Consider the following 15,741-nt stretch of genomic DNA (forward strand, 5'->3'; position numbering starts at 1 on the left):
CAATATACTCATAAATAAACACAATCCTCCACTCCCAGACGCGTTGCCACCCTTCCACCCAGCTCAGCTCAACGCTCTGGTGTTTCACTGTCCTTTTTATAGTCCTTGACCCGGAAGCGGTTCGCCCTCTCTGTCCATGTGACCTGGAACACTTCCGGGTCAGATAAAAATTCCTTCTTTTCTTCACCCAGGAAGCACATCGTTCCCTTTGTCCACGTGACTCTGATGTACTTCCTGGGCGTAAGGCAAATACTCCCCAAGGTATCCAACAGGGCTGAGAATAAAAACTACATTGTCCAGTATTCCCTGCTGGCATTCGGGGCACCTCCATGCTGCAGGAAGGGCTCCACCTGGCGGCCTGGGGGTATTGGCCAGGATGAAAGGCCGGCCACATATCACAATACATATACTCCTGGTGCCTCATGCATAATGCCATGCGTAGAATTCACACTAAAACATGGTGTACGGACAAAAGCGGAAATGTGCGTATGCACAAAAAAAAATCCAGATGCATAAATCTGTGAGTATGCCAACTTCTATGTTCTTCCACTCCATAAATTCCGGTCAGCGTGACAAGTAACACACATGAACATGCCTGCCGTCCCACCCCTTCTCCTTCCAGAATAACGCCTCTTTGAATATGCAAATCAATATAAATAGCCATTAAGTTAAGCGTTCTGTGAAATGACAATGGCAAAAGCACAGGGAAATATAGAAGAATTTTAGCGAATACCAAGTGGAGGCAAGGAAAAATGAACTATGTGTTGGTCTAAACAGTGGTATAAACAGCAAAAGGAAGTTGATCGAGTGGCATAGAGTGTCAGAGAAACTCGAAAGCTCAAGTTTACAAAGTCGCACACTTCCCAAAATAAAAAAAAAGTCAGATATCAAAGTCGCCATGAAAAGGTGAGTCACAGCCCACCGTCTGAGTGTGGGCTCATTATTGGAAGCTTATGGAAGCTTATTAGTGTACAGAGAAAAGAAAAAAAATAGGGACATAGTTGGAAAAAAAGACTGAAATGTCAACTTTAATCTCGAAGTTTCCACTTTAATCACGTAGTTTATTTTGTCATTAAAGTAGTATTAACGTCGTAAACTTCAACTTAAAATTGTTCAATTTACTAGTTTCTCAAATCCTATCGTATCTAAAGTAGCATTTTAAATGCTTTTTTTGTATGTGTTCTTCTATGTGCTCTATGTGTGTGAATCACTACATGCTTCTTAAACGGGTTTCTGTTCCTCCGACAGGATACAGAATATGTTACATTTATGATATCACAGCTCGCTGAACAATTTAAATACTAAGATAAATACTTGAAATCATTTTCATAATGATAGGAATTAAAGCATGGATTAAACATGGAAACACGATGGTGCAGCGATAGTAACGAACTGGCGCCCCGTCCAGAGATTGTTCCAGCCTCCCGTAAGATAATTGCTGCGCCGTGCACGACCTTCAATGAACTGATTTACTGCAGCAGTACTGTCTCTTTCAAACGTTCTAATCCTCAATTCCTGTCCTTACCTTTCTTTCTCCAAGTAACTAATCGCCACACAATCAGCTATGTAATAGATGTAAAGCCATCTATAAGCTAAGAATGGTGATTCTTCAAAACTTTTAAGGAACATTGAAATATCTTCATAGTACACGTTTAGTTATTCTATCCATCTGGGGTTGTGACAATCCCAGCAAGCATACAGCGCAAGACAGAAACAATCCCTGAATGGGGCACCAGCTTGTCACTAGCACTCCGATACCATGTCATCACATGTTTAATTATTAACAATATAGATTATTTAAATGATGTTAAAGTTTTATCTGTATAATGTAATAAACATACTTTGCTGCATTTTATCTTAAAAATGATATCAAGAGCTCCAAGAAGATAGTGCATGGAAATCTAAATCAACTTAGAAGCCAGTCATCATCATATGTAAATGCGTGCTTTATAAAGTGGCTCAGATTGCGCAATATTATAACTGTATTGCAAGTTTACAGTGCAATAACTGTACTTATAAGTACAAACAGTTCTGTTCTACCAGGAGCACTTGATGGACTGATTGAGTGTATTTATAGTTCTTGGGATAAAACTGTTTAACTGGCGAGGTCCCTACAGGAAAGGCTCTGAAGCGTTTGCTGTGTGGGAGTAGTTCAAATAGACTGTGCGCATGGCTGAGGCAGCGTGTGCTTGATGCTGTATACCAATACTTCTCTTTCCGATAAACTGCTGTAGAGCTGTGTGTAATTCCACACTCAGATACAGTGGGATAAATACTCTGAGTGGTGCAGTTAGAGTAACAACGCTAAAGAAGCTATGGTATTTGGAATAGTTTGGCCATTCTGTGGACCATTATATTGATACTGGTTAATTACAATAAGATGCCTTAAACTAATAAACGATATGCGGTTAATTTCAGTGTATTTGATAAAGCCGCCCCAGGGATGTGGATCTAAAAAGAAAGGGAAACCACACTGGAACAATAGCACTGTTTTGATGCTGGGTGCTGCCAGTTTGAAAAACCAAGCGGAGAACTTGCATGTGCCAGGGATTGAGCTGGCGTGAAAATGTATGTAGTGTAACAGATGAAGCGTTTGTCCACCTCTTGAACCCTCAGGTACCACTCTGATGACCAGGTGAAAGTATAATAATAATTCTTTTTATTATAATACAGTAGTGCACCAAGCACTCTCCTCCACACACTCATAAACACAATAAACTATTTCAATAATCCAATCCTCCACTCCCAGACACTTAGCCCACCTTCCTCCCAGCTCAGCTCAAATGTCTGGGCTTACCCAGAGTCCTTTTATAGCCCCTGACCCGGAAATGGTTCCAAGCCAAACCCACAAGTCCGTTTTCCTTCCGGGTCAGGGCAAACAGTCCTTTTCTTCATCCCGGGAGCACGTCGCTTCCTCCTGTCACGTGACTGTGATGCACTCCCGGGTTATAGGGCATGTAAGAGTCCACTAGCCCCTTCACAGCGACTCCTGGCGGCCCCCAAGGTATCCAGCAGGGCTGTGTATAGAAACTACAAAGTCCATGAGGCCCTGCTGGAACTCGGGGCACCAATATGCTGTCCGGAGGGCTCCTCCTAGCGGCCTGGGGGTGAGGGCCAGACTGGAAAGCCGGCAATCCTCCACAGTTCCCCCCTCTCAGCGAAGCCAACTGGGGCGGAGCGTTGATCCCCGCAAGGGACGTTCTCCTCCAAGAGGACGCGTCGTCCGGACCCTGGCGACGATGTCGAGACCCCCCAGCGAACCTTGGGGGAACAGTGTAACAGTTAACCCACCGCTCCCCTGTCCTCCGGGGACAACTTCGCCATAGGTGGCCCGGTTGACAGCAGTTGTAACACCGCTGCCGTCCTCCTGGTCGCCTCTCTTCTTGGGACCTAAAACACTTTGGGAATTCCGTCAGCGTTAGCTCCGCCCTGCCCTCCGCCAAGGAGGGAATCATAGCCGCTTTGCTGCTCTCTGCCCTTTTCTTTATTTTGTTAGGAGATCCTCGTTTTAATTCGGGGATCTCCTGCTTTGTCTGGGGCTTGTGCACAGCGTGAGGCTCTCTATGGAAAAGAGAGAGCCTCTTTGCTGTTTGCACGCCCGTTGTCCTATGTAAACTCGGAGACGGCGTCATTAGTACCGTATCGCTCCGGGTAACAGCACTATTCAGCTGCCCCGGGACGATCGGTACTTCCCCCGCCCCTCCGGTAACCAACGGCAACCCCTTTTCCACGCGGGTCGGGCTCTTAACGTCCGCATTAGTCCAGAGCAGCGTCTGATACTGCTGCTCCGGTTCTAACGGACAATTTCCCGACCACTCCGTCATCGTGCCGCATTCTACTGTCGGGTACACAGCGCTTTGGCAACCGCAACTTATTGAACGCGGTGCCAGTTCACACTGCGTCCCCTTATTATATACGGCGCAGATTTCACTCACCTGCACCGCCGAATCAATCGAGGCCGGGGCTTCACGGCCTAACCGCCGAAGGTATTCCTGCAGTCCCCTCAACGGCGTTTCGGCTGCAGCTCCCAGCTCCTCCACTCGCTTCCTTAACTCATTTAGTCCCTGGAAGACAATATTTAGGGGCTCGAGATATTCGTCGAGCTCCCCTAAGTTTATAAAGTTATTTGTCTCGGCCGGCAGTAAGGCTACTTCCTTATTTTGGTCACCTGCCGACCGGGAACCAATGAGCACGTCCACTCCTGGCACATGCTCTGCTGGGCTTCGCAAGGCCTCCTGGGATTTGGAGTCTTCTGAGGGACGGGTAGCCTCCCGCGGCTGGCTGCGGTCTGCCTTTTTAACTTTGCTGGCAGACACTACAGTCACTTCCCGCCCCTCTTTCTTTTTATTTAGTATTGGCGCTGCTTCGCTCGCCGCCCCCTTCCCCTTCAGGGAGCGCAGACGCATTGGGGAATTATTGACCTCACCGACGGCTCCCAACTGACCTTCTTCCTGGTTGCCGTCGCGCGAGGTCACGTGGATACATCCCACGAATGGGTTGGCCGCTTCCATCCAACTTCCAGCCCGACTTGCCTTCTGGGTATCGCGGCCATCTTGCCACGGTACGAGGCAGGTATCCGATCCAGCGATTGTTTTCCGAAGGCAGGCCTCTGCAAAATAGGAATAAACTATCCCTTGCCCATCGGGCGTTGCCCCGGCACATACCTCCGGATTCTCCCGCTGTGTCCCCGATTCATTCAGGGCTGTTGAAACAGCCGATTGCTGGCAGCCTACTTGCAATTGTGCCCTTCGGACTTGCTCAGCTTTTATCGGCTGCCGGTCCCCCTCACACCCAGTCAGGTAAGTCCAGGACAGCTCGGCGTTGGTCGCGGACTTCACCCAGTTGGTGTTGGCCTTCTTCTTGCCAGACCTTTTCCCCATTGCAGCTGACTGCGTGTCACGGCTCACAGCTGCAGCGCTCTTGGTCGCGGGTGGAGTTTTCACCTCCGTGGTTACTTGAGGGACCTTCTTAGGGTTCTCTGCCACAACAAATTTAATTTGTAATGCAGATCCTCTGCCTCCAGATGGCCAGAGTCTCCTGCTGACTACGCCAGTGTAACAGATGAAGCGTTTGTCCACCTCTTGAACCCTCAGGTACCACTCTGATGACCAGGTGAAAGTATAATAATAATTCTTTTTATTATAATACAGTAGTGCACCAAGCACTCTCCTCCACACACTCATAAACACAATAAACTATTTCAATAATCCAATCCTCCACTCCCAGACACTTAGCCCACCTTCCTCCCAGCTCAGCTCAAATGTCTGGGCTTACCCAGAGTCCTTTTATAGCCCCTGACCCGGAAATGGTTCCAAGCCAAACCCACAAGTCCGTTTTCCTTCCGGGTCAGGGCAAACAGTCCTTTTCTTCATCCCGGGAGCACGTCGCTTCCTCCTGTCACGTGACTGTGACGCACTCCCGGGTTATAGGGCATGTAAGAGTCCACTAGCCCCTTCACAGCGACTCCTGGCGGCCCCCAAGGTATCCAGCAGGGCTGTGTATAGAAACTACAAAGTCCATGAGGCCCTGCTGGAACTCGGGGCACCAATATGCTGTCCGGAGGGCTCCTCCTAGCGGCCTGGGGGTGAGGGCCGGACTGGAAAGCCGGCAATCCTCCACAGTGGCTTTACCCCAAGTTTAGTATTTATACATTGCGATGTGAGCGTGGAAACGGGCGTATGCAACATTTTTGTGCGTAAGCACCGTTTATACATGTGGCCCCTGGAAACTATTTTGGGAGTCACTTAAACCCATACCGTTTTATGTATCCAAGGGATGGGCCATGACAAGTGAGGACACACACTGTCAGCAATTAAAGGGTATAAAAAGTACAGGTGCTTTTATTTCAAAGTGTCACCATATAATACAATTAGGAAGTGTAGTGTTTTTTCTCCTCAATAAATAATTCCATAAATAAATAATATATTCAATACAGAAGCAGATCATTGTTCATTGTGAAAGTTAAATTTCCTATAAAACAATGAATAGTTTAAAAATTGAAGGTAAACACAAAGTCAGGATTCCCTCATAAAATCTACAGTTGTGAGGCATCTGTGCTGCATCTCTCATGTGTAACTCTGCCGCAGGACCCATCCTCCTGCCTGTTACAGTCCTACCTCTCACCCCATTTTACCTCCATCCTCTCTCTTTCTCGAAGTTTCAGCTAGCACATATTCCATCATTGTCTCCCCAGCTCACCCCTCACAGGTCTCGCATTTAGCAGCTGCAGCCTCTTCAACTTCTGGCTTTTGCCACAGCTGTATCTTTCACCATATCGGCTGTGACACTACAAGCCGCCTCTCCCATCTTCCTCACACATACAAAAAAATGCTGCTTTCTGGATCCCTAGGGAGTTTTCCATCGTTCTCCACTACTCCTCAGCTGTTCAGCGGGGAACCAATCCAACCCTAGAATGTCAATCGCTCATTCATTCATGGGGTCCTGACCACCTGTCACCTGTTTTTCTTCTCTCCCTTTTCCTTTCTTGTCCAACTTACCCTTATATGTCTCTGTGGGCACAGCACCTCAAATGCAAACCACAGGAAACCAATGAAGCATTCAAGACAGAATGTGCATCCCTACCTGATTGATACTTCAGCTCCACACAGCTGTACACGCACACACATGGTGATCAAGCTAGATATTCATTTATTTATTTTAAACCAATCACCAGCCGGTAAGCCACAGACCTTCTGTATCATACAGGTATGCCTCAAAATCACCTGCTCTGGCTCTTTCACCGGCATGCCTGGCTTCTGACTCAACAATGTTTGTTTGCTTATTCACTACTTGAAACTGCAGCTGGCCTGCCTGTTCAGCTGCCATGCCCATTCCAAGGTCTGTGGGTGCAGTCATGTTGTGTCACAATCCTGCCAACTATTGCCACTTTAATGAATAGCACACACTAATAAATGAGAGTTGGTGTCACCTAGGATGTCCCATTTAAAGGAAATGTGCAAGGTACAAAATCAGAGCCCCATTGTGGCATGAAAGAAAGCAATCAGAAGTTGCCATCTTTACTAAAAGTTCTTCAGAACTATGGAGTTCCCATCTTATTCAAAGGAGTAAGATCTGTGAGTGAATACCAACGTCCAGTGGGCCTTCAGGGTATACATACCATTTAGCTCAGAATGGTGGGGCTTTGCATGTACTGGACATGATCTTAGAGGTCCCGTGGATTTTTCTCTTCCTCCTGTCTTTACTCCTTTCACGTTTTTGTTCAGCACAAACCCATAAAATTCTCTCTTTGTCTCTCTCTTGATATATATATATATATTGTGGAAGTTCAGCCTGGACACAGACAGGCAGACACCAATAATCCAACACACGTGTTTATTTAAAATATTTACACTTGCAAAGTCCTGCACAGCACACAGTGCCCCAGCACCAATCACCCTTCAGTCCAGGCCTACCAATGCCTTCCTTCGACTCGCCTCCACTCCTCTCCTCCAAGCTCTGTCCTCTTCTTCCCGACTCCGGCTAATGACTGGAGGGAGGCGGCCCCTTTTATTTCCACCCGGACGTGCTCCAGGTGCCTCCTGATGAACTTCCTGCGGCACTTCCACCACACGGGGTGTCCCTGGTAGTACTTCCACCTTCCACCAGCACCTCCGGGTGTGGCGGAAGTGCTGATGTCCAGGGCTCCTCGGTCGTCTGGTTTGAGCTTCCATGCTCCATTCCCGTGGCCCCCAAACCAACCAGGGTGGCTGCCCTCTCGTGGTCCGGGGGAGGCGTAGTCCCTCTCCTGATCCTTCTAGGTGCACCAGCTGGGCACAGCCCCCAGCCACCTGCCACAATATAAATATATATACACAGTAATCCCTCGCTATATCGCGCTTTGACTTTCGCGGCTTCACTCTAGCGCGGATTTTATATGTAAGCATATTTAAATATATATCGCGGATTTTTTGCTGGTTCGCGGATTTCTGCGGACAATGGGTCTTTTAATTTCTGGCACACGCTTCCTCAGTTGGTTTGTCCAGTTGATTTCACACAAGGGACGCTATTGGCAGATGGCTGAGAAGCTACCCAACCACAGCGCCTATTATGCATTAAATAAAACACCTCAAATATATTGTGAGCACGGGGGCTGTTTGCACCGCTAGAGGACGCGGCCGCTCCTCAAAAAACGCTGAAAGATTACCTTCACAGTGCTCCCTTCTTTGCTGGGCTTACATGTGGCTGCTTTGCAAGCGATATGCTTCCCGCATGGTGCTTCGCATACTTAAAAGATCAAACAGCACGTATTGATTGTTGATTGTTTGCTTTCTCTCTCTCTCTCTCCCTCTCTCTCTCTCTCTCTCTCGCTCTGACAGAGGGGGTGTGAGCAGAGGGGCTGTACGCATACTGGCATAGAGGATATGGACGCTCCTCTAAAAAATGCTGAAAAATGCTTGCTCCCTTCCTCGCAGCTACTTTGTCCAGCGGTGCTTCGCATACTTAAAAGCCAAACAGCCCTATTGATTTTTGACTGTTTGCTTTTCTCTCTCTCTCTGTCTCTCTGACGCGCACTCCTTTGAAGAGGAAGATATGTTTGCATTCTTTTAATTGTGAGACAGAACTGTCATCTCTGTCTTGTCATGGAGGACAGTTTAAACTTTTGGAAAAGAGACAAATGTTTGTTTGCAGTGTTTGAATAATGTTCCTGTCTCTCTACAACCTCCTGTGTTTCTGTGCAAATCTGTGACACAAGCATGACAATATAAAAATAACCATATAAACATATGGTTTCTACTTCGCGGATTTTCACCTTTCGCGGGAGGGTCTGGAACGCAACCCCCGCGATGGAGGAGGGATTACTGTAGTACACCTTTGAAATTCATGGGGGTTACGTTCCTAGAGCACCCGCAAATTGTGAAAAATCACGAATTATGGATGTGGTTAAAAAAATTGCCTATTTTTATAGTTTAAACCCTAAATATGACACCAAAACACTTAAATTTCGTTTCAACCTCAGCTTAATGAATTACCTAAAAAAAAGAATGTAAAGGTAAACCCGTATACTGTACAGTACTGTACTGATATGTCGCCCGCAGTGCTAGAATGTAAAATACCGATGTTACAGCTATATGTACTGTAATTCATGCAAGCACGTTTTCATTGCCAGAAGCCTTAGAAGTTGCAGGGAGTTTCGACGATATCTTGGGGCTTTAACCCTTAAACTGCCACATACTTGGGGGTTAATGCATCCCTGGACGCCAAATACTTTTTTGCTGCACTTTTTAAGTAAACATCACAATTCACAAAGAAAAAGTGAAATTTTAATGGAACACATTTTATTTCATGCAAAGAGCATCACAATTACTGCAACACTGATTATTTTACACACTGCCAATAAACTGTAAAAACTATTTAAAAAACTACTGGAACAATATGTACAAGGTGCAACTGACACCATTGATGAAATTCAGTAAATCACCGAGCCAACTGCACTTGAACTGGCTGCACGCAAGCACACAGAGGTAAATGCTGACGCTGGCAGCCGCTCAATCCCAGAGACAGTGAGGCTGCAGTGCTGCAGAGGCCGGCAGTGGTCATGAGCTGGCTGCTCAACGAATGTAAGGCACTGACTGATCAGCTCCACCATGCTGGTAAATTGCACTGGGAACCGATAATAGCTGGTTGCGGCATTCAATGAATGTACGTTGCCGAATATAATCGGCTCCTACGTGCTGGCAAATGGCACTGGGAAACGACTATAGCTGGTTGTGGCGGTTTAAGGATTAAGAAGAACAAAACGGAAGACACGAGAACATTCAGCTGGAGATGCGTCACAGGGCAGCAGTCAATCAACAGCAAGGAGAAATAAATAAAGCTGTAGCGGTCCGGTGCTGCTAAGATTCACACCGTCAAGAAGACAGTGATTTATTTATTTTTATGGTGGAGATTCCAGGGGCGCATCCAGTCTTGAACCGACCCGCACACACTGACAAACGGAGACAAAAACAAAGCAAACCGGTCATCAAACAGCAAATAAAGAATGTAATGAAAACAAATGAAAACAACAATTCCACCCTTGTTCCCCTTAAGGCAGTTATACATTAAATACAACAAAGCACCAACAAAACACACACAGTAAAGTCCACGGAAAACGGCAACAGATGAAATGTAATGATGAAGATAGATAGTCCAGAGATCCACATGTTGAATGGGAATGTAAAGATAGTCCTACCGGTAGTTCCTGAAATGGTGAAGACGGGTTGATGGGTTCAGAAGTGCTCCTTTCTTCGCAGGATAGCAATGAATCCACTTCCAGTCCTCATGTAAGGCAGATGGCAGACAATCCAGATCCCAACCACAAAACGATCCAGGACAAAACGAATAAGTACAGGTAACCCAACAGAAGGCTAGCAAAGAGACAGGAACTTGAAACACAAATTACAAAAACTTTTTTTTCTTTTGGTCACCGGCCCCCTTTTTAAAAGCTGCGCTGACATCCTTTGACCCCAACAGCCCCTGCACCCTCAGCAGAAGACCAATCGGAGCCACTGCAGGGACTGCTGGGAGTTACAGTTTCAAATTCTAGTAGAGTATGCTCTCGGATTGGCTACTTTCACCATCCCAAGCCGCGTTTTCCTCTACACTTGCTTCCTGTTCTCTCTACAGTACAGTATTGCCACAAAAAAAGCCATAAAAAATTGCGGAGGATGTTTGTGGTTTCTGCAACAATTATTAGTTAGGTTCTAAGGAAAAATCCACAAACGACTGAGGCTGCGAACCCTGAACTATGTCTCTTCGTGGGGGCCTACTGTGTATATATATATATATATATATCTATATATATACAACCCCAAATTAGAAAAAGTTGGGACAGTGTGGAAAATGTGAATAAAAAAAAAAAAAGCAAGTTATAAATTCTCCTCAAATTTTATTTCATTGAAGACAGTATGAACACAAAATAATTCATGTTTTTTTTGTCAACATCATTTGATTTGTAAATAAATATCCATTCTTGCCATTCAGGCTTGCAACACATTTCAAAAAAAGTTGGGATGGGGGCAATTAAGGGGTAGTAATGAGGTATAATAACTAAATAATGTGATTTGAAACTGGTGATGTTAACAGGTGATTGCAATCATGATTCGGTACAAAAGCAGCATCGAGGAAAGGCCTACTCCTTTAGGAGCAAAGATGGGCAGAGGATTGCCAGTTTGCCACCAAATGCGGGCAAAAATCTTTGAAATGATGAAGAAAAACGTTTCTCAAAGACAGATAGGAAGAGATTTGGGCATTTCTCCCTCTACAGTGCATAACATAGTGAAAAGAATCAGGGAATCTGGAGAAATTACCGCGCGCAAAGGCCAAGGGCGCAAGCCTAAACTGAATGGCCGTGATCTCCGAGCCCTCAGACGGCACTGTATTAAAAACCGTCATTCATCAATAAATGATATAACTGTGTGGGCTCAGGACTACTTCAGGAAGTCACTCTCAAGCACTACAGTACGTAGTTACATTAGGAAATGCCAGCTAAAACTGTACTGTGCCAAAAGAAAGCCCTACATAAATAGTGTCCAGAAGCGCCGTCGACTTCTCTGGGCTCGGAGGCATCTGGGATGGTCCATTGTGCAGTGGAAACGTGTATTGTGGTCAGACGAATCGGTTTTTCACATCTTTTTTGGAAGAAATGGACGCCGTGTGCTGCGGACCAAAGAGGAAAAGGACCATCCAGACTGTTACCAGATACAAGTCCAAAAGCCAGGGTCTGTCATGGTATGGGGTTGTGTCAGTGCCTTCGGCAAAGGTAACTTGCACTTCTGCAATGGTACCATCAATGCTGAGAAGTATATCTCAGTTTTGGAGGAACAAATGCTGCCTTCAAGACGACGTCTTTTCCAGGGACGCCCATGCTTATTTCAGCAAGACAATGCCAAACCACATACTGCGCGCATAACAAAGGCATGGCTGCGTAAGAAGAGGGTGCGGATGCTTGACTGGCCTGCCTGCAGCCCTGACTTGTCTCCTATAGAGAATGTTTGGCGCATTTTGAAACGAAAAATGCGTCAACGAAGACCCCGTACTGTTGCGCACCTAAAACGTTGTTTGCAGGAAGAATGGGACAAACTAACACCTGCAACACTTAGTCACTTGATTTCTTCAATGCCTAAACGTCTTTTAAGTGTTGTTAAAAGACAGGGGAACTGTACAAAGTGGTAAATGCTGTACCGTCCCAACTTTTTTTGAAATGTGTTGCAAGCCTGAATGGCAAGAATGGATATTTATTTACAAATCAAATGATGTTGACAAAAAAAAACATGAATTATTTTGTGTTCATACTGTCTGCAATGAAATAAAATTTGAGGAGAATTTATAACTTGATTTTTTCTTTTTTTATTCACATTTTCCACACTGTCCCAACTTTTTCTGATTTGGGGTTGTATATATATATATATATATATATATACGTACAGTATATATATTTAAAGCTACACCTCTTTGTAGAACTGTGGTAACAGAGACAGCATTCTTTAAACGAATATGAACTTTAAAATACATATATTATTCACTGCACACCACAAGTGTGATTTATTTATAGATATACAGTGTTTAACATCTAATGTGAAGATTCATTGTCTCTGAATAACACTATATATTGCCTTGGAAGACAGTAAGCTTAGATGATTAGATAAAGAAAGGCACCACGTCTAGTATACAGTAAATGATGGTCCTTGAGTCTCATAAGAATTGAATAAAGATGAAGATGAAAACAGAAAAACAGTGTCAGGATAAGAACATAGTCCAAAGTAAGCCTGTCCTAGCACAATATAGGCAGAATATTTAATCTTGAAATGTGTTATTATCATAGAATTTAACAGATTTTCTTCACTTTTCAAAATATCAACTTCTGCCATCTATTCCTCTTTTCATTTCATTTTCGTTGTTTTTGTGCTGTAATAAACACACAGCCCTTTTTTTAAAAAGCACATTTCTTTAGCAAATCTCATCCCACTGCATTTTAAAAATGTAGATAAATATAGGTTAAAATGTTTGGAGTATGGCCTGGTTAAGTGGTTTACTTAGGGACACATACAGTGGGTTGAAGACCAAAGCTGTGAGCCCTGTAGTTTAATGCTTCAGCCATTAACAGGTATTTTCATTTAAATTAGAAATGGAGTGATTCAAATTATTAAATAGTTTTCAGTACCTTCTTATTAACAAAGTGCGTATTATGATCAGAAATCACGATCAGATGGAAAATTACAACTACAATAACTTGCTGGTACTTAGGCATAGAATGGGTTTCAGCTTTTAGAAACTTCCCAGTCAAACTAGCTCCACTCCCAAAATTGTGAACTGTCCAGTATTACTACTTTGCATTTTCTTAGCTACTGTGCCAATGTTACATTATTTCTTTGATCAAGAACTTTCTCTACATACAGTAGTATACAACATTAATGTCATTCAAGCTTTCTAAATTCTTTCTCATTTTAAACATATTGTGTGTTTTTTTGTTTTTTTTTATCAGGGTTATGACAGATTCTTGGTCAGTCCTATTTGTCTAGTGTCACATTATAAATGTGTTTTTCCACTGTTTGTGCAAAGCTTTTCTGCCAACAACAGCTACCTCGTTTCTATTGTATTCTCAGAACATCTTTGCCCAGAGCTGCCATGTAAATGTGGCCAGCCCTTCTCTCTTTAGGCTGTGATTAGAGATCGATCTATGTTTGGTTTTACTTATTGCGCTTAAACAGAAAAAATATGCCACTTCAGTCTGCCATTTTTTCAGTATGGTAGACATTTGTACACTTTTCATTTCAGCTGAAAATGACTGAAAGTTATGGAAATACTTTAATGGGGCAAGCCATTTTCCCATGGGAATCTTTCCATACCAAAGGAGTTTGAAGGGACAGAATTTACATAAAATCCATGATGGGAAGGAATAATGTCCCTATCTCTAGATTCCTGCTTTTTAAACCTTTCTGCATAAATACAATCACAACAGATGTGTGTGGCAACATATTCCATGTTAGTAAGACATGCAAAGTTTCACTGTATTCTGTATATGTGATTATTATTGTTATTTTAGATGCTTTTTGCCAAAAAAATATATTTTTTAAATTAAATATTAATGAATATACGGCACAGAATTAATTTAATTTACAAATACATTATGTGATGAGTCAGTTATTTTATTCACATTTTAATGTTAATTGGAGTCACAATACATCTGAAAATGGAAAGAGTGGTTAAAGTACACTAGCATTTTTTCATCTGTGATAATAACCAGTTTTGGTTGGCCTATATTATTGTCACAAGAGCTTATGCTCTTAACTTATGTTAAATTATTAAGAATAATTTTAATATACTTGTAAGACTGACACAGGTAGAATCTGATCATTGTTATAAAACATTTCAAATGTTAAGTAAACTCTGTTTTTTCTCTTTTTTTTTTTTTTTGCAGAAAACCAGAAGGTGTTCAACCCTACCCTAAAACTCCTAGTCGTCTACTAACACCTAATTCAGACCACATTGGAGGCTACAAATTAGCAGTTGCTACATTTACAGGAATTGAACGTAAATTTGGACTTCATTTACCTCGATATGAGGCTATGCCAAGTCAATCATAAAGGATGTTATTCCACTGGGCAGTTCATATTATTGAAGCAGCTGCGGTATACAGTTATCCATTCAAAACTATTATAACTTCTTACACAGTTTCCTACAGTGATGATGATACAGAATTTACATGACAGAATAAAATGACATCTTATTGGAGGTCAAATTCAATGCTGAGGAATCATTTTAGCTGACTTACTGCTGAAAATTTGAATGGAGACTGTGTTGTCTGACAGTGTCCCAGTATTAGCTTTTAATAATCCTATTCATTTTTATTTCTTTTTTTACTTTCTGTGTGTTATATGATAAACTGCAATAAAGCAGACTGCACAGAAATATTTAGCAATAAGTAAAACAGTTTAACAATAATTTAAATCTAGTGTGTGTAGTTAGTATTTTGTTCATATATATCCCTTCTTATTGTGGAATCCAGATAAACAACAGTAGCAATAAACATGAAGAAAAGTACCTCTAAAGGCAAGCATCCATAAAATGTCCTTGTGTGGCTCACATTAACCTGAAAGGTTATTGCAATGTTACTGTATGTCTCCTTTGAATACATATGTGTAATTATATGTTGACAGAACAAATTCATCTTTAAAGATTTAAGAGCCCAGATTACTAAATTGGGGTTCCCAGACAAATTAGGTTGAGTTTCACAAGGAAATCTGGTACTACAATGCGAGACAGATGATCCAGGATGGGACTGAAATGGCTACAGAATCTTTTTAACTTTGAAACTGGTCCTGTGCATCCGTCTGTGCCTGCAGTGGATGAACGTCCTGTCCAGATTTAGATCCAGCATCACCTCTACTTGGATTGGCAGCATCACCTCTGCTTGGATTGGCTCTGGCATTTTTGACCCTGAGCTGGATTCAGCTTGCTCAGTAATAAAGAGATGGTCTCTTTTTACTGTTATTATTGTTTCCAGAATTTTGCAGATGCAAGATACCTAAGGATAATCATGAGACAATTGTACTTTTTCATTAAAAATAAATTTGACTGTATTGCACATACAACCATAAATTTTATCACACGAATCTGCTACAATATATCTTTTGAGGTCTCCTTAATTTCTTCTGTAATATTCCAGAAATCATTAGGAACAATCATTTGTTGTTTTTGTGTTTGCAAATAAAATTGTATGCAGAGGATTTATTATTACTATGCCAATGGTAACATAGTATT

At 43.0% G+C, this 15,741-nt stretch overlaps 1 protein-coding gene across 1 annotated transcript in view; it reads left to right on the plus strand.

Moving 5' to 3' along the window:
* Positions 1-15,488, plus strand: part of LOC114663370 (electrogenic aspartate/glutamate antiporter SLC25A13, mitochondrial) — a 237,970-nt gene extending 222,482 nt beyond the window's left edge. The window contains exon 18 of the mRNA XM_028817054.2: positions 14,399-15,488. Coding sequence (XP_028672887.1) covers positions 14,399-14,564 — 166 coding nt within the window. The 3' untranslated portion in view covers positions 14,565-15,488. The remainder of the gene's footprint in view (positions 1-14,398) is intronic.
* Positions 15,489-15,741: the final 253 nt, after the last annotated feature.

Source organism: Erpetoichthys calabaricus, chromosome 13, assembly GCF_900747795.2.
Source record: "Erpetoichthys calabaricus chromosome 13, fErpCal1.3, whole genome shotgun sequence".
In the NCBI taxonomy this organism is placed as follows: Eukaryota; Metazoa; Chordata; class Cladistia; order Polypteriformes; family Polypteridae; genus Erpetoichthys; species Erpetoichthys calabaricus.